Source organism: Cornus florida, unplaced genomic scaffold, assembly GCF_030987335.1.
Source record: "Cornus florida cultivar Cherokee Brave unplaced genomic scaffold, ASM3098733v1 CherokeeBrave_3.0.0_Hap2_Chr07, whole genome shotgun sequence".
Classification (NCBI taxonomy): domain Eukaryota; kingdom Viridiplantae; phylum Streptophyta; class Magnoliopsida; order Cornales; family Cornaceae; genus Cornus; species Cornus florida.
In genome coordinates, this window is record NW_026775577.1 from 4015001 (window position 1) to 4039865 (window position 24865).

Below are 24865 nucleotides of genomic sequence, written 5' to 3' on the forward strand. Positions count from 1 at the left end.
CTTAATTCTCTATTCACCTTTCTTTATCAATTTGAATTTATGTTGGACACATACTTTTGTTTAATCAATGACATCTTCATTTGTTCATTGACATGAGAAGAATTGCCTTTTTCCAGCATTTCTCTCAATGTTTATCAATTATAATTCATATATAAATGCCTACTTTTATGTTTCTTGATCAGGTCTAAAAATATGAGCAGAAAACACATACACACACAAAAGAAGTCTACAGCTCAAAAGATCATTTGATCTTTGGTTTTCATTGACTTGTCCATGCTTCCAAACTTTTCTAAAATTGTTTTGTTGACTAATAAAGACAGATCATGAATAGGTGTTTATGAATGAACTCATTAAGATGAGCAAGCATGACTTGCTTATCAAGATTTTTTTTGCGACTGTTTTTCAAATATGCTTGAAACAGAACTTGAAACTGGTTTAACTATTCAATTGACCTAAGCTTTCACTAGAAATGTTAGACTGAATTCACACTTCATTTCTAAACTCAACTCGAGCGTTAGTTTAGATATAATGGACTTGACTGCAATAGTCATTCCTACTTAGTAATTTAGATGTTTTTTTAACTCTTTTTTTTAATATAAAAACTCGCCCAAATACCACTACCACTTGAGAGGTAGAAGAGATCACCACGTGACTAGAGTGTGTTTAGTAATTTAGAAGTTACTTGTGCAAATTATTATCGTATATCTTTGGTTCTCCAAAACATTTGTAAATATAAGCTCAATGATATGAGGATCACTGTTTCTATCATGATGTTGAAACATTATTAGCTTCAGGTAGTACTTTTTTTGTCCAAAACCAGGGTCCAGGTTAGGTTCAAAAGTCATGTCAAATTATCTTAATGCTTTTAATCTATTTATTTATTTATTTTTTTTTTTCAAAAGCCATTAAAATAAAAAAATCTTAAAGGAAATAGAAGGAAGATCTACCTCAAGAGATGTTAAAAGTCAAGATGGCAACACCTCCCAAGCAAGATCACCTTGATTACATTTAAGAGCCCACTGCCTTATTTCATGAGTTACCCTGTTATAATTTTTAGGAATCCAGTTTAATAAAAAGATAATTTCATTCGAATAACCGAAACCACTTTAACTATATCTTTAACAACAGATGCCGAGAAGAAATATGGAGAGAAAAGAAAAGAACATATCTTAATTCTTGATGGCACAAAATCAATCCCTTTTTCTTTTTTGCTTTTTTATCGCACACAAAAGAAGTTCAAAATCAATCTTGATTGAGACCACTAAATTAAAGATGGATTGATTTCAACCACTTAAAGTCTGACTTGCATGTAACTCTAATTAACTCACCAATAATTTCAAGCCTTTGAGAAATTGAAGACTCCATATACTACTTATTTGCACAATTAGGAGGTCATGGGGTCTTTTTGTACAAAAGCTCATGTAATGTCTGTATAAATATAAATGAGTTGGTTGAGAAAATGGCTCAAAATCATAAAATCTGTGTGTGTGTGTGTTTTTTTTTTTTTTTTTTTTTGTAAGTTAAAGACTAAAGAGTTTGAATATTGAGAGAGAGAAAAATAAATAAATACAAATATAAAATAAAATTCTTACATTCAATCTTCTAAAAATTATCCTCTTACCAACAAGTCAATGGCGTAGCAGTATCAGGTCCTTACTTCTCAAAAAGAGATCAAAGATTCGAATTTCAGTAAAGACATGTGTGTGTGAATATCAACTAAAAATATATATATATATATATTATCTTCTCAAGTCAAAAATGAAAATAATAAAATAATAATAATAATAATAATAATAATAACAACGAGAAAAATAAATAAGAAGAAGAACAAAAACAAAAGAAAAGAGGTTGGTGTGTATGACATAAAGTCGCACTCGTAGACGTGGAAGTTGGAAGTATCGTAGGCGTGAGTGGGACCACCTAACACATGCAAATTGCAAACTCGTCGTAAATCAAACAAATGTGTGTATGTGAACACAAAATACGTATATCGCCAATTATTGCAAAACAACCCATGTGAATATGTGATTAAAGATTGTTCCTTGTCGCCACATCAACTAAAAAGCTTTCTGCATCTGTTGCCTGTGTCACATCTCACAAAATAAATCTCCCGTACAGGTTTTTCTTAAAAACTTGCTAATGTTACATTAAATAAATCAAATTTTGGTCCGCCGACAGCTTCTGTTTTCTAATTAAACTGAGAAAAAGAGGAAAAAGAAAGAAGAATTCGATCACATATTATAACCATAGGACTCCCAATAATGTTTTCTTTGTAAAAAGTTCAGTCTAATTTAATTGGAGTTTATTTCGGGTTGAATCGAAACAATTTGTAGATAAATTTATTAAGATGTTGTAAATGTTCATGAATACGTGTTTATGAATAAATTCTATCATTAAGATTCTAAAACTAGATTTACTTAGTACGATTTTTATTAAATTTATATATAAATTACTTATTTTCAAATAGGTTGGAACATGCGTTCAAATTACTTAAAATAGTGAAAAAGTTGACTCAAACACTTGTATGTACAGTTTGTATACACTCAATTCAAGTTCAAATAATCAAAACCTGAGCTTGACTCATTCTGGTCCTACACTTAAAAGATCCACATAAAGTGAGCCCCAATTCCAGCAAGCAAGCCTTGATTGGTGGTGTAGTCTCTCTTTCGTTTTCCTCTCATCAAACCCACTCTCCACACTCAAAACCTCTGGTTTGCTTTCATTTCTCTCTCTAAACACACACACACACACACACACACACACTCTTTCTCTCTAACAATCCTATGGCATTACCATTACTCCTGCTGCTCTCTCTCTCATCTCTCTCACTCCTCACTCCCTCCCAATCCCAGCAACTCACACCCAACTACTACCAAAAATCATGCCCAAGATTCGAACAGATCGTCCAAGACACCGTCACCAACAAGCAGATCACCTCCCCGACCACCGCCGCCGCCACCCTCCGCATCTTCCTCCACGACTGCCTCGTCGACGGCTGCGACGCCTCTGTCCTCGTCTCCTCCACCCCTTTCAACAAGGCCGAGCGTGACGCCGACATCAACCTCTCCCTCCCCGGCGACGGCTTCGACGTCGTCGTCCGCGCCAAGACCGCCCTCGAGCTCGCCTGCCCCGCCACAGTCTCCTGCGCCGACATCCTCGCCGTCGCCGCCCGCGACCTCGTCACCATGATGGGCGGCCCCTACTACACCGTCCAATTAGGCCGTAAAGATGGGCTGATCTCACAATCCTCTCGCGTGGAAGGTAATCTTCCAAGACCCACAATGTCGATCACCCAAGTCATTTCAATTTTCAGCTCGAGAGGGTTTTCGATTCAAGAAATGGTGGCGTTGAGTGGTGCTCATACAATTGGGCTCGCTCACTGTACTGAATTCAGCTCAAACATTTACAATTACAGTCGAAATTCGAACTCCGATCCGGCGTACAATCCACGATATGCCGAAGGATTGAGAAATGCGTGCTCCGATTACCGGAAGAATCCGACATTGTCGGTGTTCAACGACGTGATGAGTCCGAACAAGTTCGATAACATGTATTTTCAGAATTTGCCGAAAGGCTTGGGGATTTTGCAGTCGGATCATGCTCTGTATTCGGATGCTAGGACGAGGCCGTTTGTGGAGATGTATGGGAAGGATGAGAAGGCGTTCTTTGAGGCATTTGGTCGAGCAATGGAGAAGCTAAGCGTGTATGGTGTCAAGACGGGTCGGAGAGGAGAGATTAGGCACAGGTGTGATGCTTTTAACAGCTGAGAGTTTAAGGGTTTGTTTGGATCATAATGGTTGTTGATGATGATGATGATGATAAGTTGAGTACATGTATACATTACAACATCTCCATAAAGGTGATGATATTAAGCTTAATTAATTATACATATTTTTTTATATTTTTTTTTCTGGTTTTAATAGAATAAATTACAGTGAAATTTGAACAAAGTATGAATAGACCATTAAATGTTTATTAAGGAGTAATTTAAATTCATTTCTACTTAGTTCTAATAGTAACTTGCACACGATCAGATCAGATCGAATCTATTAGTGTGGCACTCAAATATGGTATAATTGAATTAAGTAAAAAAAATGGTGAATTAATTTGAATCAATGCAATTCCCGTGACAATGGATTAATTAATTACTATTTTCTTTCTTTATTTTAAAAAATCATTAAAATAATTGTATACTTATTGCCCATAAAATTAAGAGCAAAGTAGGGAGATTTTGAAGAAAAAGACTCCTTATTCATTTTTCATGGGGCACTTCAATTTTGTCCAAATGTGAGTCTTTGTGAAGTGGTAGACAAGCCAAGGTGTTTATTGATACTAGAAGTTCCATGTTTTCCTACTTAAAATGACAAATTATTAAGTGCGGTTCAAAAATATATGGTTTCGACTAATATAAGTAAATAAAAGTCAAATTCTATTTAGTATTATGTTCTCTAATAAAAGTTGATTTATGTTTTCTTCAAAAAAAAATAGATATAAGAAATTACATGTCAAATGATAAATTATTATTAGTTCGAAATTACATAGTTCAAGTTATGAAATTTTCGCTAATCATAACATGATTCGCCAATACAAGTCTCTTTATCTGCCGGCAAAATTCGAAATCTCTATGTAATAATTTGTCAGGACAATGATGTGATTCTCACAATCAGATTGAGCCAATAAGAGCCATGTGAGCAACTTATTGACCACAATAAAAGCCACCACCTCAGTTTTGTTGGGTGTACCAGACTATTGCAACAGGGCCCAAAATTAAACCAAGTCAAAAACCCTAACCTGCAGTGGGTAAGATTGATAGTAACTGTCACCTCATCAACCAGTTGAAATAATAATAATAATTATTATTATTCATATGGAATTTTGGATCCCCATATTTAATTGAATTCAATTGTGACACCAAATGTGGTTCCTATATTATTTCTCCTTGATAAGAAACTAGTATGAATTATAGCTCCATTGAACTATTCTTTCTTCCTTCTTTGTTATGGAAATTATTTAGAATAATATACAATTTAAATGATGTATAGTATTTTACCCTTTTTTGTTTTTCGGAATATTTTATCATTGACCTCTAAGAAACATTTGAGTTATAAGATTTTGATTTATAAATCTAACAATTGATTTTGGCTCCTGGCTGAAGAGAGCCCATATACTTATTAATCAGTCATCTCATAGGGCCCACTAGTCCATAGAAAATAAATGAAATTGCAATGACTTTAGGAGGAAAGATCTTCGTTTTCCTCAACTGCTACATAACGGACATCACATGTCACAACTTGCTGTAAATATTATTGTCACAACCTGATCTCCCTTATGTAAATATTATTGTGTTTTGTACATTTTTTATTTTTTCAAAATACTTTCACACGGTTAGAAGTATCCACATAACATATATAAATTGACTGTTCTATGATAATACACAATAATGAATAAAGCCGTGGTTTCATTTGGTGTGCTTTAAGAAATTAAAGACAACTGTGTTTTATTCTCTCCAATGCTAGTAGGTTTATACTTTATACAAGAATTATACAACAAAGTCCAAGAAAAAAGTAAAACTATATAACATATATATGTTTCATATTTTTGCAACAAACCCTAGCTGGAAATCTAATATTTCACAACTCTGCTTGGAATCAGGCAATTCTGCAGGCCTAATTATAAAGGGATTGTTCTTGTCATACTTGTTTGTGCCTGAACTTTCTTGGAATGGAACACAAATTTGTAGGCCAAATGAATACAAATCATGGCTTCCATTGAAGTGTGGTTTTTTGAACTCTGGTGTGTAGCAGGCAGGGTTATAATACCTCGAAGAAAATTGGAAAGGTTGAAGGTGGAAATTGATGCTTGCTTTCTTCGCCTCGAATTGCTGTCTTCTCTTCTTCAACCTCTCCTTCTTGTGGGCATTTTGATGGCCTCCCAAAGCCTGTGAGCTCGTAAACTTCTTGTAACAGAATTGACACTCATACCTCATGTTTCTCTCCTTGACATGTTTCTCTCCTGCATGTGCAGAAATTGCATTTTCATCTCCTTTGTCATTCTCAGCCATGGCATAATTTGGATGTGGATCGACATCAAAGCCGAACAATCTGAGCTTCTTGTCTTTAACTTGCATGTTGGAAAAGAAGCCACCATGCTTGTTCTCCCCTGAACTTGGAGAGAGATGACAAGAGGCAGCGCGGTCTTGTTCTAACACGCCCTTCTCCATCACAGCCAATGCACTGAAAGACGTTTGTGCTCTTGAATTTATATTGTTGAAGTTTGTTTGAATCAGTCCTGCACTACAATTAAACAGGATATTATTTACTTTCATAATCTCAAAAGTCAATGACCTATGGGAATCACTTTTAGGAAAAAGGTGGTCGCAGAAAGAAGTATCATGGAGTTTTGTGTTCATATGTTTCTCTTCTTTAAAGTCGATAAAATTGATTATTTTTCACTATAAAAGTGGATTCTATTAGTCTTCTATCACAAAAAAATAAAAATAAAAAAAATAAAATAAAAATTGAATCCATTTATTTCTATTACAAAGAAATCCAATGGCTGAATTACACTTTCGGCTATCTAATTCATGCATTACAATTTATAACCACATTTCACTTGTGCATACAAAAGAAATATTCCATTCTGAACTAGGTCGTGGTATTGGATTTGGTGTACCACGCAAAAGATTAAAGCAGGTGAGAATGCAACATTTTGTAGAAAGGTGCTCTAAACTACAAAAAAAAAAAAAAACACTATATTTTATATTTTGATTGCAAGTTAAATATAATTTAGCATTATCAATTAACTTGGAATCAGGTTAATTAAAAGTTGCAAGTTCTATGCAGAGTGGAGATGGAATTTACAGGCCTAAAATTCCCTGAAGAAAGTTCCACTCCAAACCGTTTTTGTCACGGACATCAGGCGAATAAAACTGACACATTTGCTTATGTGTCTCTTTGTGATTGGCCGGGACCACGTAATCCCTAACCATGAAAAATTTCTGGTTAAGTCCCATTCACAACATGACTACTCCAGTACTTTAAAGAGGATTATCTTATGTAGTCTTGTATTTATCATCTACTTGAAAGGATCTCCTTTTTCAGAAACTCTGTAGACTGATCCTTTTGAGGATGCTCTTGCAAATGGGAAAGGAAACAGTTGCTAAATAAAGGAATACTATAAGTGGATAATGATGTCAGTAAATATACTGATAAGGGTCTTTAGTAAGATCATGGTAGGCAAGCCAAATCTTATATACCTAATGCATAAAAGAGTGGTCATTTTGTAGCTTTCAACTTCTAGTATCTATCATATAATATGACAGCAGATTGTGTGTTGGATTTTCTGGTTGGATTCAACTTGAAAGTTTTGGACAAAAATGTTACAACTAAATTAATATTATGTTCATTTCATATTATCTTCCCTGCTGTAGATTCAAATTGTTTCAAAGAGAGAGACGAGAAGAAAGACGTGACATTTAGCATTATATTGCTTAAAGTGATAGTAGTTTATTTGTGCTGCAAGATTGAAAAATCTATCACCTTTCCATATTCAACCTATCATCAAACTAACTAAACATGTGAATTAAGACACCATTCACCAAAGATTCTGAAATGAAATTTTTTTAGTAGATAATAGCATAGTTGTTTTTTTTTAGCGATTGTTAAAGTAATAAAGTAATTATTAATATTAACAAAATCTCATTTTGCTTTCATTACTACCCATTACTTACTAAAAGTATCATCATCACTTTATTGGTATGGCTTGTTGTGGGTGGCTCCTTTTGGCCGACCATATTCTTAATTTCTCGTAACACCTGTGATAGAATGTATGTATACTCCTTTTGGCCGACCACATTCTTAATTATTAATAGAATGTATGCTTTATGTGCAAACCCAAAGCAAAACTTAACCTAAGCAATTGATGGAACCGACGTTCACAAATGAACAAAAGAACAACTTTGAATTTACAAAAAAAAAAAAATTGCAGAGTAATCTGATATATTATTGATAGTTGAATTACATCTATTTATAAATCGGGACCTCTAGTTTAGCAAATATTTTAAAGGCAGAACAGGGAACTTTTGCAATTTTGGAAGTATATTTTTTCAACAAACAATACAATAAGAAAAGACCAGCTTGTCTCTGATTCGCTCAGCTAATGTTCCCATGTCCTCATTTGAAATCCTTTAGTTCTGGGCCTTCGGGTCCAATTGGGATATGTTAGCCATCTTTGTTTTTTGGGCTAATGTTAGCCAGCTTTGTTTTTCTAGAACAATTGGGTAACGTTAGCCATTTTTGCTTTCTGTGCCTATATTTGCCTTGTTCTTGGGGCAATTGGGCTGTGTTGGCCATCTTTGTTTTTGGGCCTAAGTTGCCAGTTGGGTTGTTGTCTTTATTTAGTATAAGCTTTGTAAAAGTGGAAGTCAATCTTGTCCTCAAATCCAAAAATTTAACCTGCTATGTATATTCATTCATATTAATCGTAACCACTAAATAACAACCTCTAACACATGTTCAGTAAAAAAAAAAAATTCAAAAATTATTTTAATCCGGTGATTAAATACCAAAAACTCACAATTTTTATTATGCACAACTCCATGAAGAATGTTTGATTTTTTATTGCATGATGTTTTAGTGGGACACATCACAAAAAAAGGCTCACGTCATGTATTTCTCTTTCGAAAGCCCGTTAGGAACGCGTAATCCAGAACCATCTAAAATTGAGGAGTTGGATATTGACTTTCCTTACTTTTTACGGTGTTTTGTACATCTTCCTGAAAGGAAAAAAATAAATAATAATTTGGCCGGGCTAAAGTAAATTTTTTTTTTTTTTTGGATGGGTTTGAGCACACTCAGGCCCACCCTTGAATCTGCCAGTTCGTCTCTGCCAAGTAATCCTTCTGTAAAGTCTACTGAGATTGAGAGAACATGTAAAGAACTCCTTTTTTATCAATTATATACAGAGGGAATAAATTAAATGTATGTTCTACACAATCAATGATATTATGTATGTTGAAAACACTATATTCACTATCTCATATACAATCTCATATCAACAAAAGCATCTTTATACAGCATACATTCACTGCTTTACTAATGTTTAATGGCCTATACATAGCAGTCCTGTATAATGGCAGTTAACTTTGTTGTTGGAATTTAGAACGGGGCATGATTGCAAGGAGAATCTTCTTCCGCTGTCCTTGCAAATGAAAGGTCTTTCGAAGACGAAGTCACTAATCACAAATGGAGATTCTCCTTGCAATCATGCATTACAACCACATTGCACTCAGGGACCGAGCTAAGAAATTGTGTGAGGGGGACGATAATGTAATTTTTTAGTAATTTTATAAGTATATAAATCAAAATAAATAAAATAGTAAGATATATTACTAAAAAGAATTAAAAATTAATGTCCCCACTAACTTGTACATAGATCCGTTCCTGATTACAGTTGTGCATATAGAAGAAATATTCCATTCTGAATTAAGACTGAAATGCTGTTATTGGACTTGGTGTTCCACACAATGGTTGAGGGAGTTGGGAACGCAACATTTTTGCAAGTTAAATATAATTTATCATTATCAATTACTGATCTATATCAATTTGAGCACTTGGAATCAGGCTAAAAGTTGCAAGGTTTTATGCACGGAGTGGAGATGGAATTTGCAGGCCTAAAATTCTCAATAAAGTCCCACTCCAAACCCTTTGTCATGGACTTGAGGCATCAGACGACTACAAAGGAAAACATGGCTAAGCTTTTATACTAGGTCATCAATAAGTCATCAATATAAAGGAAACTGGTTTGCTCAGTCCCAAGAAATTATTACATGGTGCGAGATTATTTGATTCCGACCAACACAAAGTGACATGCAAAGAAAAATTTGATTAAAATTGACACATTTATTTGTACGTGTCTTGTATTTATCACGTGCTTGAAAGGATTAACTTTTTTAGAAACTCCGCATCCGGATCCCTTTTGAGGATGCTCTTGCGGATGGGAGAGGAAACAGTTCCTAAAAAGGGGAATACTATTAGTGGACAATGATGTCAGTATATAAACTGATAAGGGAATTCAGTAAGATCTGCACATATATTCTTGGGGTAGGCAAGCCAAATCTTATATACCTAATGCATAAAGTTGCAGTCATTTTGTAGTTTTCAAGTTCTAGTATCTATCATATAATATGACAGCAGATTATGTATTGGATTTTGTGGTTGGATTCAACTTTAAACTATTGGACAATAATATTACAACTAATTATTATTATCTCCATTTCAAATACAACTCCATTTCATATTATCTTCTCCGCAGTATATTCAAATTGTTTTAAAGGGAAATACAAGAAAAAAAAACACATAACATTTAGCATTATTTTACATGAAGTGATAGTTTTTTAACTCGACACGTCCTTACACTTGTCAGCTGAGCTTTTCTCGTGAGAGTAGTGGAAAACACAATTTTCAAGCCTTAAATGACTAAATTTGACTTTAAAAAAACAAACACCTAGCGTGAGCCACTAGCTTTAGCAAGTGTGTATTGTTTGTTGAAACGTTTTCAATCAAAAATGGACCTGCTCAAGTCAAAACAGGTTGATCGAAAATTCTGTCCTACATCAGCAACTAGGAATTCACATTTTTCAATAATATTTTAAAGGCAAGACAGGTTTTGAAAGTAGAAAATCAGTGTGCTATTCTTTTTAAAATATGATGGTGGAGAGAGAAGGTACCCAAAGTCATGCACGGACGTATGGGCTCAGTGGAGGCAATTGCTCATATTGATTTTTTTCTTTTTGCTATTATGTCCATTAATTTTGTTTTTTTTGAATTATATACTTAAAAAATTTTGAGTTTGCTTTTGCTGAAATTAGAGAAAAATTATACTATTGCCCCCACTATATTTTTTTTTGTTAAAAGTCATCCCTCTCACTTACTTTTCTGGGTCTGTCCCTACCCTGCTATATTTCTTGGAACATTTACAGAAGTAGTTTTCTCAACAAGCAATTCAATAAGAAGAGACCAGCTTGCCTCTGATTCGCTTCGCTAATGTTCACCATCAACTAATTTGATCTTCATCGTGTGGAATTGCAGTGGAGCTCCATTGTTCCCCTGTTTTGCTGTTAAGCTGTGACGGTAACAAGTCTTTTGAAATCCTTTTGTTCTGGGCCTTCTGGTCCAATTGGGCTATGTTAGCCATCTTTATTTTTTGGGCCTATGTTAACCATCTTTGTTTTTCTGGGCCAGTTGGGTTACGTTAGCCATCTTTGCTTTTTGGACTTATATTAGCCATCTCTGCTTTTGGGCCAATTGGCCTATGTTCACGATCATTGTTTTCTGGGCCTAAGCTGGCCGTTAGGCTGTTGCCTTTATTTTGTATCGTCTTTGTACATTTCATTCTTAACCCAAAAATGGCAGTCAATCTTACCTAGCAATCCTATTGTAACGGGCCGAGCCATTATTCTCAACCTTATAAGTTTACTGAATACTCATTCATCCATATTTGTAATTTGTCCATGACCTTCTCCATCCGAAATAACAACCACCTCAAGGCTCAAATACCTGTTAAAATAAAAAAAATCAAAAATTATTTTAATCCTGTGAATAAAATATCAAGCTCACAATTTTTATCACAAAGCATCGTCACTGCGTGAAGATTGTTTGATTTTTGATTGCATGATTTTTAGTGGGTCCCACTAGAGCTCCATATGGAATATGATGATAAAAGGGCTAACGTCACGTATTTCCCTCTCCAAGGCCGGTTAGGAACGCGTAATCCAGAACCATCTAAATTTGGGGAATTCGATATTGACTTTAAATTTGGCTTAGGCCGCAAGTCGACACGTAAAGCTATAAATAAAGAGGCTGTGAAGTTACCAAATATCTTCTTTACTTGTCCCATTGTCCATTCCCCCACCATCAATCTTCTAGAGAGAGAAACCAAAAATCCTAGAGAGAGAGAACAAAGATGGGAGGAGGAACAGAAGCTTTTCCAGATTTGGGAATACACTGCCAACTTTCAGAATGCAATCAACTCGATTTTCTCCCTTTTAAATGCGTTGCATGTCAAAAGGTAATTTAATATTAGTTAGTTGGTTTTTTTTTTTTTTTTTTTTTTGGGTCAAAGATGGTGATTTCTCAGGTGAGTTTCGAATTCCCACATCCAAGATGAATATATTAGGTTGCTGGATTCATGAATGAAATTATTTGATCATGTTTGCAGACGTTCTGTTTGGAGCACAGAGCATACAAGTCCCACAACTGCCCCAAACAGGACCATAATAGCAGAAAGGTTGTCGTCTGCGAAATCTGTTCAACGTCGATTGAAACCACCGGACGCGAAGGAGAAGACGAGAAGGTGATGTTGGAGAGACATGAGAAATCTGGAGATTGCGACCCAAAGAAGAAAAATAAACCAACTTGTGCAGTCAGGAGGTGCAGAGAGATACTGACCTTCTCAAACACAAGCACATGCAAAACTTGCCAACTTAAGGTCTGCCTCAAGCATCGATTCCCTGCTGATCATGCCTGCAAGCACAACTCATCATCGTCGTCATCGGCCTCGGCAAGCTTCAATAAGGAAGCAAACAAGTTTTTGATGGCTTTGGCTTCACGGAATGCCAATGATTGCTCAAAGAAAGGTCGTGAATCAGCTTCTCCGCCAAGTACTCCATCTGTAAAAGCCTACTGAGATTGAGAGAACATGTAAAAGAATTATTTTTTATCAATTACATTAATATTCTGATTGTTTTCTTTTTATTTAATTTACCTATCAATTTTTGATAAATTATGATTATTTTACACGCCAACCAATGGACAAGAAGGTGGGCATGGACTCGGCCCCATCCTTGACCTTTGTCACACACCCAAGAAGTATAAATAAATATATATATACACACACACACACATTTACATATATCTGAAGAATTTTTTTTACCTAAATGTCTGTTCTACACAATCAATGATATTATGTATGTTGAAAACACTACATTCACCATCTCATCATATACAATCTCATATCAACAGAAGGATCTTTATACAGCATAATACATTCACTGCTTCACTTTTCTATATCCTGTTCATCGTGACGATTCAACCAGCCAATGAACTACACTATACTTATAATAGTAGCACATCCACGAGAACCATATTCTTAACTGCTGCAATAAAATACTTACAGACCCAGCCTTCTAAAAGAGAGAAGGCATGTCATTTGATACAATTATGATCTTGATTAGGGTTCTCAAATGTACTGGTGCCAGTAAACATTATGTATTGCAGTCCTGCATAATGGCAGTTAACGTTGTTGGAATTTAGAACGGGGAATGATTGCAAGGAGAATCTTTTTCCGCGGTCCCTGCAAATGAAAGGTCTTTGTAAGACTAAGTCACTAATCACAAATGGAGATCTCGCAACAATATGAACATGATATCTAAGTAATTCCTGGATAGTCATGGCAAAAAGTCCTTCGACTGGGCTAAAAAGTTGTTGCGCATCTTGTGTTTCTCCAAAAATTCTTTTAGATTATTGCTAATACACTAGCACTAGACTAGACATGATCACATTCCCGAGATGGTTGGAGTAGCACCAATGGAAATAAAATGAGAGTAAATCGATTAAGATGATTCGGACATGTGCAATGAAGACCTTTCAGTGAGCCAGTTAGGAAAAGTGACAGTCCATATTGAGGGTAAATACTAGGAAAAGAGGAAGACCACCAAAGTTCACACGAGTAGAGTTATTAAAGAAAGCTATGATAGCAGAGTTATTAAAGAAAGCTATGATAGCATTTGGATTGATTGAGGCTATGGCCTTAAATAGAGCAGAATTGAAACATAGGATTCATGTAGCCGACCCCAAGGAATTGGGAAAAAGTCTTGGTTGTTGGTGTTGTTGCTAATACACTTGGTAATAAAAGTGACCAGTCTAGAATCCACAACATTGAGTGTATCATGTCTCAGTTCAAGTAATGACAACTGTTTGACGGCTAAAGAAATTGTACAAAAGAACCCAAACTTGTACTAATTAAATCCAGTCCACTAAATGCTGTTGCATTTTGACAGCAAGCTTTGCAACAAGTCTCTGGGTGACAATGTGGGAATTGTGGTTAAGAGCGTAAGAGAGGATTCACCATTAAACTTCCCTCATATCAGTCGAACAAAAATGAGGTCATTTGAACAACGAATTACTCTCTCCTAACGCTCTTTTTTCTAGTTCTTCCTGATTTTATAAAATAAATCTGTTCCTATTTAACTGGTGAGATAAAATGAGAGTTCTAGCTAGTGACAAGAAATAACAGAATTTGATGACAAGTTAAGATTGCATAAACTATAATGAAACAGCGAATGGAACTATTCTACAAAATATTGAATAGAGTAAAATGGTGATACCATTGGTATTCCCAACTCTTTAAGGTCCTTGTCCCCCATTTGCCTCAATGCAGCCATGTCCACCTGCAGTTTAGAGAAAACATACCAAAATTATATGATGCTAAGCTATAAAAGTTCACTTCAAATCTCCATACTTTACTGACGAGCCTGGCAAAACTCCGAAAGAACTTCAAATATTTTCTTCCAACAGTTTAAAAGTGGGCCCCAAATACATCATCATTTCATTAGTCAGATCATTAAGCCATATGGAGCCTCTAATGTCCATCTATCAGTTCTGTAGATACACCCAACACAAACACAGATCCCAGCAAGAAGAAATATGTGCCTCAAAACGGTAGACTCTTCCTTTCCAACTTGTACTTTCAAATTAGCATAGGTTTTGTCAACTTTATCGCGTTATGATTAGGGTCGTTGTCTACTATAGAATTAATCTTTCTACCCACCCCCAATTTTAGCTTGTGCCTCCTTTTTCCTTTCAGTGGGTGGTTGGGAGGCAAATGGAGAAGGGTTGCAAATGGGGTTTTCTCCCCTTCTGTTTAACTAGCAAGTTCTAATTAACAATATTAACTAGCAAGTTCTAATTGATTGATACTACAAAATAAGTAGGCTCAAGTATTAAGCCATGGTTTGAGGCATGAATCTTTGATTGTAAAGTAGGATATGCTATTTTATTGAGCCATGGGCATCACATGAAATGAAATAGAATAAAATTGCAAGCCTACTAAATCCTAGGAACCAGCATTCATATAAGAATGAAATCATATAATATCATGTTTAATTGCAAATAAATCATATTAAAGAGAGAGACTTGGAATTTAGAAAATGGCCTTTCCGACTCCAAATCCAGAGAGTTGTGCGAGTCTAAGAGCACTTTCTTTTCATATGTTTTTTTCCCCGCCAAATAGAATATAAAGAAAGTCACTTCCCTAAGTTCTAACCTAGTTGAACAGTAACCACAAAGGTCATGGGAGTCTCCCAAAAATATTTTCAAGATCTGATTTTCCCCATATAACACCCACAGTCATAATAGCTAGAAATCATAGCAACATTGCTGTTCAGCCTGCTGATAAATGAAAAAACCAATGTTGTTGTTGGATTTCTTCCCATCCAAATACATACCAAGTTAACTTCAATGATCTAATCAGTGCAAGCTTTGGCAATGCTTGTAAGAAGATGTATATAGAAACTTGTGTAAACAACTCTCTTAATATCGATCTACAATTATGAATTAGAATTGTCAGACGGAGTTTTTCAAGTTACCGACCCGTCAAGGCACCGAGATCGTCGTTGCCCCATGGCCCGCTCCACTCTTCTCTACTCTCACGGAAATGCTGCTTATATTGGCCAGATGTATGAGCTCTTCATCGAACTTCGAATACATTTGCGAGTGAACCTAATGGGGTACTCTCTCTCTGTCCCTCTATATATATGTGTAACTGTGTGATATTGATGAAAAATTCTGGTGAATTTAGCCATACCAGTTTGAATTTGTTAATTTTATGGGCCTCATGTACGAGTATGGGCTTTCTATTGAATTGAGCTATATCTACGTGTTAATCTTATTGGTTCTTCCTTTTATACTTGCCCATTTTTGCACTTTTGAGAATTTTGTCAATTGTTTGGTGAATTATCTATACCCAGTTTGGATTGATTGTTTTTCTGGACGATATATGTGTTCTCTATCAAATTTGGTGTATCAAATTACATGTTCCTTAGATTTTCAATATAGGAATGAATATTGCACATCATACAACATTTATGGCTTTATCTGTGGCAAGAGACATGAGCCTGCAGAGTCCTTGGTATAACAAATGGAATCTGGAAGATATAAGATGAAGAAAGGAGGTAGGGGCAATCGACCATTGAGAAGATGAGAGATAGAGATAAAAAACATAAAACCATAGAGAGAGAGAAAGAAGATAAAACCAGAATGAGAATGAGAATCAGAGAGAGAGATAGATTCATGAAAATCAGGGGGAGAGAGAGATGAGAAAACCAGGGGTGAAAAAAACCAAGAGAGAACGTGACCAGGTAAAAAAATAGAGAGAAAAAAATGAGAGAGGAGAGAGGGAGAGACTGACCAGTGTGCTTGGTGCCGATAAAAGGGGGGAAATGTTACAACTGGTAAGGGAACATGGGGTAGGTTATATAGAGATATAAGCAGGTAGTTTTGTCTAAATATAATTGATTGAAATCATTTGGGATACTAATAAGGTCATTTGAGTCATTTGATCTTACTCAACGGTAGTTTTGACAATTAAAAAGTATTCCACTGACGGACTTATCCCCTGACGGATCAAAGAAATTTGGACAAACCTCAAGGGAGGTTGACCATACTTTCACCAAAAATTTCAGCCGCGAGTAAATTGGACAAACCTCAGAGGAGGTTATGTAATTCACCCTATAATCTAAATTTATATTATTCAGGATTTTCATAATCAACCACTAATTCAATCACAGACAGACTTCACATACAATTTGAATGTTCTTATGATTTGAATAATTCAATTTTCAACAAATTTGAATCTAATCACTCTTAAAATTGATTGTTGTTGCCTTCAATAATCTCTCATTCATCCATGCACCATAAGACATAGTTTTACAGGTTGAAAGAAGAGAGATTTGCCAATTTGGGGTTTAGGTCTGCCGGTTTGCGGTTAGATCATCATTTTACATGGTGAAAGAAGAGAGATCTAATAACCCTAATATAAACATACGAATTTGGGAATGTGGTGATAGTTATAGAGAGAGACAAATCTTGAACTCCAATTGATGATTTCCATTGTAGTGGTGAGAGGAGAGGAGCTGAAACTTAAAAAATTAGGTCAGGCTGTTTTTATTTAATAGAAAAAGAAGAAAAAGGTGAGCCGATTTAAGGCACCAATGGGCCCTAGCTCTTGAATGAGCCGTTGATGTTGTTTGTTTGGGTCTGCTCCATAGTCTTGTTAGGTATTGGAAAATTAGAAATTTCCTTCTAACAAAACAAAGCATGATTATATAACGGAGAGCTTGAAAGTTGAAACCTCTCATATTGTAACCATGTCTTTATTCCGAAGTGGATGATGTTAGAGGCATTGGCAGAGTTCTCCATTATGCCGACTTCTTGCAGGGACTCTTCTTTGTAGTTTGACATTACAGACCATGATCAGGATGACATGATGTAGGCCAAAGTAGTTGAGGTTAGTGACGACGTGGGGAAGTTTTCTAATAATATTTATTATTCAGGCTTTTCTTTGTAGTTCTTGTTAGGGCATGAAACGGAATGGGTTTGACCAGAGATTCAATCCGATTTTAAGCTCAGGTTTTTATTTCAATTTTAAATTAGGATTCAAAAATGCATTGATTATGGATTTTGGTTGGAAGATCCACTATGGATTATGGTTGAATATGAGCTTTTGATGAATGATTTATTATATATTTGGATCGAATTTTGGTATTTTTTAATGAATTGCGTTCTACAGCCAAACAAGGCAAAGGCCAAACAGAGTTCAAAAACTAACAAGATAATGGGACAGGCCTAAAACAATGACCTAATTCCAATAGCTAACAAGATTGTGGAGCAGATCTAGACAAACAAAATCAGCGGCCGATTCAAGAGCTATGGCCCATTCAAGAGCTAGGGCCCATTGGTGCCCTAAATCGGCTCACCTTTTTCTTCTTTTTTCGTTTCTTTTTCCTTTTTTTTTTCAATAAAAACAGCCTAAAGTAATTTTTTATATTTCAACTCCTCTCTTTCTCAACACTACAACAGTAATCTTCAATTCGATTCATCTTTGAGTTCAAGATTCATCTCTCTAAAACTATCACCACTTCCCCAAATTCATATGTTTTATATTGGGGTTAGATCTCCTTCTTTCACCCACGATGATCTAACCCCAAACCGGTAAGTCAAACCCCAAATCGGCATATCTCTCTTCTTTCACACCGTAAAACTCCCTTATGGTTTTTAGATGACTCATGGCAAGAATGAAAAATTATTGAAGGCAACAACAATCAATTTTGAGAGTGAGTAGATCCATAAACTTACAATAATTTTGTTGAAAAATGAATTATTCAAATCATGATAACTTTGAATTACATTTGAAGTCTCACTGTGATTGAATTAGTGATTGATTATAAACATCATGAATAATATAAAGTTAAACTTCATTTGGTACGAAGGAAGAAAATTGAACAGAAAGGAAAGAATAAGAGATGGATGCGACATCCTTAGGGAAAGGATAGCGTCCTTCCTTCTTTTAGTTTGGTTGGATGGAAGAGAAGGGAAGGAGGTAACACCTTACTTTGTTAAGAAAGAAGCGAAGAGAGATTACTAATATTGGATTTATCTAATAAATATGAATGGTAGTATCGTAATTTAAAATTTCCATAATAGTATTGCTTCTCTTCATTCCTCTCTTCTGTCCATATTTGGATGATGAAAATTTGGAAAGCAAGAAGGATGACTCATCCATCCTCTTTTCTCTTCCCTCATTGCTCCTCTCTACCAAACGAAGGAACTTTTTTCCTTCCTTCCTATCTTTCCCTTCACCCTTGGGAATTGTTGAATATAAAAGAAATCTAATAATTTTGTTGTGTAGTTCTTTTCTTGACTTTACTATTTGTTTTTCATATTTTTCTAGGTACTGATATTCTTTTGGTTTCGAAACAGGGTCTCTCTGCTAAATGAGTCATGTTTGATTGGTTCTTTCCATTTTGTTTCAATAAATGTTGAAGGATTTTAGTGAGAACTCAGCTCCTGAAACATGGAGAACTCTTATGAAACTTTGAACGAAAATAAACCGAATGATCCGGGGCTCCAAATTATAAGACAACCATTGTCAAGACCTGCCCACACTGTGTAGATATTGTCCGCTTTGCACACTCTACTCTTGGTCGTCACGATTTTCCTCAAAACGCGTCTACACAATTAGGGGAGGTGTCCACACACATAAGTTTCAACAACTTCTCCCCCAGGCGATGTGGGAAGTTACAATCACCCCATCTTGGAACCCAGCATCATCAGTGACCTGACCCACATGACTTATGCACGCTCCCCCTATTTTCGGCTAGGAATTGACGCTGATACCATCTGTCACGGCCCGCCCATATCGTGTAGATATTGTCCACTTTGCACGCACTCCACTCGCTACTCACAATTTTCCTCAAAACACGTCTGCACAATTGGGAGGGTGTCCACAAATATTGGGTGTCCAAATCCAGCCAGTTGTGATAGTCTAAGAGCGTTTTTTTTTTTCATATGTTTTTTCCCCATCAAACAGAATATAGAAAGAGTCACTTCCCTAGGTTCTAACCCAATTGAACAGTTACCACAAAGGTCATGGGAGTCTCCCAAAAATATTTTCAAGATCTGATTTTCCCCATATAACACCCCCAGTTATAAAGCTAGAAATCATAGCGACATTACTGTTCAGCCTACTGATAATGAAAAAACCAATGTTGTTCTTAGATGTCTTCCCATCCAAAGACATACCAAGTTAACTTCAATGATCTATCAGTGAGAGCTTTGGTATGGGCTTATCCTCTACCTACTGAAACTTACCAAACATATCTTTCTTCACAGACCATGTAGTCCCTTGTTTGTCCTAAAACAATTTTTTTTTTTTTTTTTTTAATGCAGTAGATTTCGGCTCTAATTCCAATTACATTTTGCAATTGTAAGGATGCACTTTTCGTGACCTCTAATTCTGCTCTACCTCATATTCAGCTTGATTAGTATTTTACAACCCCTATAGGGCTAAGTACAGGGTCCAAGTCATGGTTGTAATATGGATGTGTGTATACTGGAGTACTGGACCCATTAAAATATAAGTGTGCTTCAGTGCATGCATGCTTCTATTATATATATTAGATATTCTAAGATCCACTCTCAGAGCCTAGAGTCACTGCTCCCACGGACTGATGCTCCTAATGGTATTTCGTGTTGATGATTTGCTTGACATAAAAGTCATCAACACGCTAAATATCATTTATACTTTCATACATCAATACTTGGAAACTGATGATTCTCATTCTCTAATAGCAAAACAAAGGACGAATCAAAATCCCAATATGAAAAAACCTGGCATAGAAGATCTTTCTGTTTTTTCTTTCTTTTTTTTTTTTTTTTTTTTCTTTTTCCATTTTTCGACACTTAACTTAGCAAGTTTGGTAAAAGAAGCTGATTACTTACTTCCTCAGCCTGGAAAAGAACGGCGTATTTCCCTAACCCAAGTGAATGCAATAAGCTAGCAACAGTGAGAGGTTGTTCGCCCTAAAAAAAGCAAGAGAAGTTATGATGAGCAGTCATGCAGAAGCTTAAAGGTGGTACTTTAAAATATAAAGCATACCAGCCAGCCACATCTACATTAGAATATAATTAATTCTAATGGTTAAGAATTGGTGTATAAATTTAGAAAATAACTAGAAAATCTGAAGGGGAGTTTCTACATAGCAAATGCAGGAAAAAATAAATAAATAAAGTAGCTTAAATTGAGCGTCAATCTATCATAATTAATTCAACAAAGTAGGCATGAAAGCTACCAAATATACATTCAAAATCAACTAAAAATAGATTAAGTTGATACATAATATCGATTTTAGCAATATACCAGAGAGAGACGCACAAAAAATTAAAAAATTAAGAGGCCAATTGAGACAGGCTTCAATCCACAATGGCATCCAACTGGATATTATACATCAGTAAGTTCAATGATTTATATAACATGTGACTGAAATAATTACCTTAACTTCCTGACTTGCAACATAAAAATAAAAATAAAAAATAATAATAACCTATTTCAACTGCAGGACCAATACTAGTCATTCTTTCCAGCAAAGCGAGATATTAAAACTACATCAAAACAACACATCTTTCCTCTCCGATTGGTTATTTAGATATTTATGAGACAATAATGCTATACCATGTGAAACATTTCAAAACATAATTGATCCTAGATAACACAAAAATGCATGCTGCAATCATATCTTGTTTCCCTTCCTTATACAACACATCATTGGGTTCTCGGTAGAGTCTATCATCAGCATTAATTAAAAATGGTATCTTAAAGCTGAATGGTGCTAGCCTCATGCCTCAATGTGTGAGGCAGAAATGAAGTAGTGGCCTAACAGGCTCACACCTTGACGTGAGCATTGTGTATACTAAATTACATCATAAAGTTCAAAGCAAGAATATTTCTACCCAATCCCCTCTTCTATAAATGTCGAGCTAACAAACTCTTAGCGTCATCAAAATCTCCAAACAGCTTTGCATATTTGTTCTTTTATGTTAAGTATTTCCCTAATCAAATGAACCTCAGTGAACTCGAGGCATTACTATTAAATTGGGAATTCTGACATCTTTTGGAAATAAGCCATTATTATGCAGGTGCAAGAGAAGTCATAATAAAAGAAGGCAAGGCTCGTACCATGTATGAAATTTTTGGCATTCTACCACTCACTGGTGGAAGTCCAGCAGCTGGCTTGCCAGCATCAGTTCTCGCGGTAGTAGGTACAGTACCTGTTGGCCTAGAAGAATAGAAAGCATCATTGCCCATAATCCGTGGTGCAGTTCTTGAAGCATCATATGGCCTTGTTAATGGCACTTGCCGCAGTTCATCAATATTTCTCGGTGGTGAGATACCCCTGGAGACTTTGAGATCTCTATAGGGGGATCTAGATCTTAATCCATCTGCATTATAAGAATAATATTTTCTGAAAGAGTCCACTGGCTGCAATTCACTTGCACTTCTTGTTGGGGAAATCCGCCTCAAATGGCTGCGCTCTTGAGACCTAATAGTTCTTGAGATCCTTTCACGTGATTCCACCTTCTTGCGCTCGTCAACCTCATTCCTTAATTGCCTAGATAGTTTCTTGCGCATCAGTTTCAACCGGAGGTCACTTTGACCAATTCTTGCTTCTTCACACAACAAAATCATTTCAGAGTAACACAATTAAGAATTACAGTATATAATAAGAAATGAGAAAGCAAGGCCTGTAAAATGTGCACTAGATGATTACTCACTGCCACCCACTCCATTATAAACTGAATTCCATGCGTTTACATCATTTCGCAGCCTGTAGAAAACCATTTAACCCGTAAATGTTGAATCAATAACAAGTATCATGAACACTTGACCCTGTGATACAGTAAGCTTCGAGGTATCATCCAAAATTCAATAATAACATAAATATTTGAATCTGAAGGATGCATTACAGTATAAACCATTAAACCTCAATCCGGTTCTCAAAAAGGATGAGAGAGCTTATGATTTTGCTTCATTTCCCTCATACTTTCCAAGCATTGAAGGGATCACAAACCAAAGGCAAATAGTTTAGAGATACAGATTGAGCAAACTACAAACCGCTTGTTCATGGGCGAAAAAGAGTTATTAGCATTACTTCCAAATCTCTCCCTCACTGATCGTTTGCTTCCCGATAATGGGTGAGAATCAGTACGTCCACCATCATATTCCATTTGTGGCCTCTTTACAACCCTCTTCAAGAAAAAGAAAAGAGAAAAAAAAAAAAAAAAATTTGAGTGTACATCACTAATAAATAACAAATAAAAACACCTACCTAAGAGAAAAAAAAAACAAACAAACAAACAAAAAAATTCAGAGCAAAATAGTGTATCAGCTGCTTTTCATTGTCTAAATCAACAAATGAAAAGACATAGCCAAATAAATAACAAATAAATTCAGTGCAATAAAAAGTGTCATGGTAGTACTTTCTATAATCGAAGATAGCTTCTTCTTTTTTTATGCAACAAAAAAAACACAATAAAAATTTCTCCAAAAGCAATAAGATTACACACATAACGTTAAATCTATAGAAACGAAGTTCAAGCTCAGTTGTGTCAAAAAAAAAAAAAAAAAAAAAACTCCAAAATCAATAGAAGTAATTACAAAAATACTAACGCAATAGAAACGAAGTTCAAGCTCAGAGTTGTGTCAAAGAAAAAAAAAAATTCCAAAAGAAATAGAAGTAATCACAAAAATGCTAAATCAATAGAGTCTGTGTCAAAACCCTAATCCTAGTTCGTGAACACAAGTTTGATCCAAAAATAAGGAAAGAGAGATGAAAATGCATACCTGACCAGTACGCCCCAGGGTGATGGTGACCTGAGGCTTCGACATTTCTCCGGCTCAGCCAAAAATGGTTTGAGTTTGCAGAAATCAACAGAAAAGCTATGTATGTATATATGAGTATGTGTTCGATTTTCTGGTGAATCAAAAGCGAAACAAGACGTCACCGGTGTCGAAATGTTCTCTGTAACCCTAGTCTCATTGTTACAGAGTAGAGAAAGGAGAGAGGAGAGAATAGAGAGCTGAATAGAAATTGCTCAAAGACTCAAAAAGTTGCCAGACGACTTATAAGCAAATAGGTTAATAGAAATAAATTAATTATTGAAATTATAATATGTTAAACACACAAAAAAAAAATTTAATTAATTAACTAACGATAATGATTATTGTATATCATTTTTGTTTAAAATATAATTAAAGTAAAAATTACAAAAAAAAAAAAAAAAAGAACATTTTATATGTTGCAATTTAATTTGGCCGACTAAAAAGAATTCCATCCATTAGGTTTTTCTTTTTCGCTTTTTCTTTTTTCACTTTTTATAATGGAGGGTGTACCCTACACTTTGGTGAGTACAGTGAGTATCAAGTAAACTCGGGATGCAAGTTTTGAATGCCTCCCCAAAGGATCAGTGTTAACAAGAAAAAAATAAAATAAGAAAAAAAAGGATCAAATTGATACATTTAATGTTGTATAATAAATAAATAAATAATTTATACCAAAAACACAAAAAGTAAAAATTCAAACTAAAATTTTAATTCTGTTAAACAAAACACTCTCTAAAGGAAACAGACAAAAGATTATATCATTTTTACTTGATGTTATGCTATTGATATATCTTTTTCTTTTTTCATATGCGGATCTAATGTATGACACGTGGGGTCAATTATTATTTTATTATTATCTTTTTTTTTTAACAAACTAAGAACATTCGGCTAGGCATGGCGTCCCCCATATGAGCTGTGAAAAGTTTTTTTGTTGCAGTTGGTGCATTTTGACGTTTTATATATGAGAACATAAGTATAAATATATTGTACCATCTTCTTTAGCCATAACAAATTTCATCTCATACCAAAAAATCTGATAATGATAATATAAATCCAGAAAATAAACAAAATTCTAGTAGACTTCTGATGAATCTTAACCCGTGTTCAGGCTCAAGTATTAAGCTAAGCTTAGTTTAGCATTTTTGAACTCTAAGCTTGATTTTCTAAATAACTTCTCCAGAATTCATTCCTTTGTTTGGACATGCAGTAATTTAACTCCACTGACACAACAGTTGAATAAGCCTAGATAAGTTTTCCAAGAGTCAAACCCTAACCACCCGTTAAGCATTTGGTTTACCTGCAGCAAAAATATGTGTGACTTAACAGTATTAGGCCCTTACTTTCCAATGGGATGTTCAGGGTTCAAGCCTCT

The 24865-nt window shown here is 35.2% G+C and overlaps 4 protein-coding genes across 4 annotated transcripts; 2 read left to right on the forward strand and 2 right to left on the reverse strand.

Annotated features, from left to right (window-relative positions):
• The first annotated feature begins 2667 nt into the window (after positions 1 to 2667).
• Positions 2668 to 3906, forward strand: LOC132315826 (peroxidase 63-like). Its single transcript, XM_059814240.1, has one exon. It carries the CDS (start codon positions 2784 to 2786, stop codon positions 3765 to 3767), a length of 984 nt encoding a protein of 327 aa, XP_059670223.1. The 5' UTR covers positions 2668 to 2783; the 3' UTR covers positions 3768 to 3906.
• A 1684-nt stretch (positions 3907 to 5590) lies between these two features.
• LOC132267618 (zinc finger protein 5-like) lies at positions 5591 to 6220 on the reverse strand. Its single transcript, XM_059768753.1, has one exon. The coding sequence runs from the start codon at positions 6218 to 6220 to the stop codon at positions 5591 to 5593; it is 630 nt and encodes a 209-aa protein (XP_059624736.1).
• A 5608-nt stretch (positions 6221 to 11828) lies between these two features.
• On the forward strand, positions 11829 to 12757 carry LOC132315828 (zinc finger AN1 domain-containing stress-associated protein 12). The gene is made up of 2 exons (XM_059814242.1): positions 11829 to 12066; positions 12217 to 12757. Exons 1-2 carry the CDS (start codon positions 11962 to 11964, stop codon positions 12682 to 12684), a joined length of 573 nt encoding a protein of 190 aa, XP_059670225.1. The 5' UTR covers positions 11829 to 11961; the 3' UTR covers positions 12685 to 12757.
• A 150-nt stretch (positions 12758 to 12907) lies between these two features.
• On the reverse strand, positions 12908 to 23717 carry LOC132315827 (uncharacterized). The gene is made up of 7 exons (XM_059814241.1): positions 23455 to 23717; positions 22726 to 22859; positions 22386 to 22438; positions 21790 to 22280; positions 20556 to 20636; positions 14384 to 14446; positions 12908 to 13350 (listed from the first exon to the last, which is right to left on the reverse strand). The coding sequence occupies exons 1-7, from the start codon at positions 23497 to 23499 to the stop codon at positions 13291 to 13293; spliced, it is 927 nt and encodes a 308-aa protein (XP_059670224.1). The 5' UTR covers positions 23500 to 23717; the 3' UTR covers positions 12908 to 13290.
• Between the last annotated feature and the right edge of the window lie 1148 nt (positions 23718 to 24865).

Coding starts and splice junctions, on each gene's coding strand:
- LOC132315826 (XM_059814240.1), top strand. CDS start 2,784: ATGGCATTACCATTACTCCTGCTGCTCTCTCTCTCATCTCTCTCACTC.
- LOC132267618 (XM_059768753.1), bottom strand. CDS start 6,220: ATGGAGAAGGGCGTGTTAGAACAAGACCGCGCTGCCTCTTGTCATCTC.
- LOC132315828 (XM_059814242.1), top strand. CDS start 11,962: ATGGGAGGAGGAACAGAAGCTTTTCCAGATTTGGGAATACACTGCCAA. Junction 12,067..12,216: donor AATGCGTTGCATGTCAAAAG/GTAATTTAATAT, acceptor TCATGTTTGCAG/ACGTTCTGTTTGGAGCACAG.
- LOC132315827 (XM_059814241.1), bottom strand. CDS start 23,499: ATGTCGAAGCCTCAGGTCACCATCACCCTGGGGCGTACTGGTCAG. Junction 22,439..22,725: donor TTTTCGCCCATGAACAAGCG/GTTTGTAGTTTG, acceptor GGTTTTCTACAG/GCTGCGAAATGATGTAAACG. Junction 13,351..14,383: donor AAGAGTTGGGAATACCAATG/GTATCACCATTT, acceptor TTTCATTTGCAG/GGACCGCGGAAAAAGATTCT.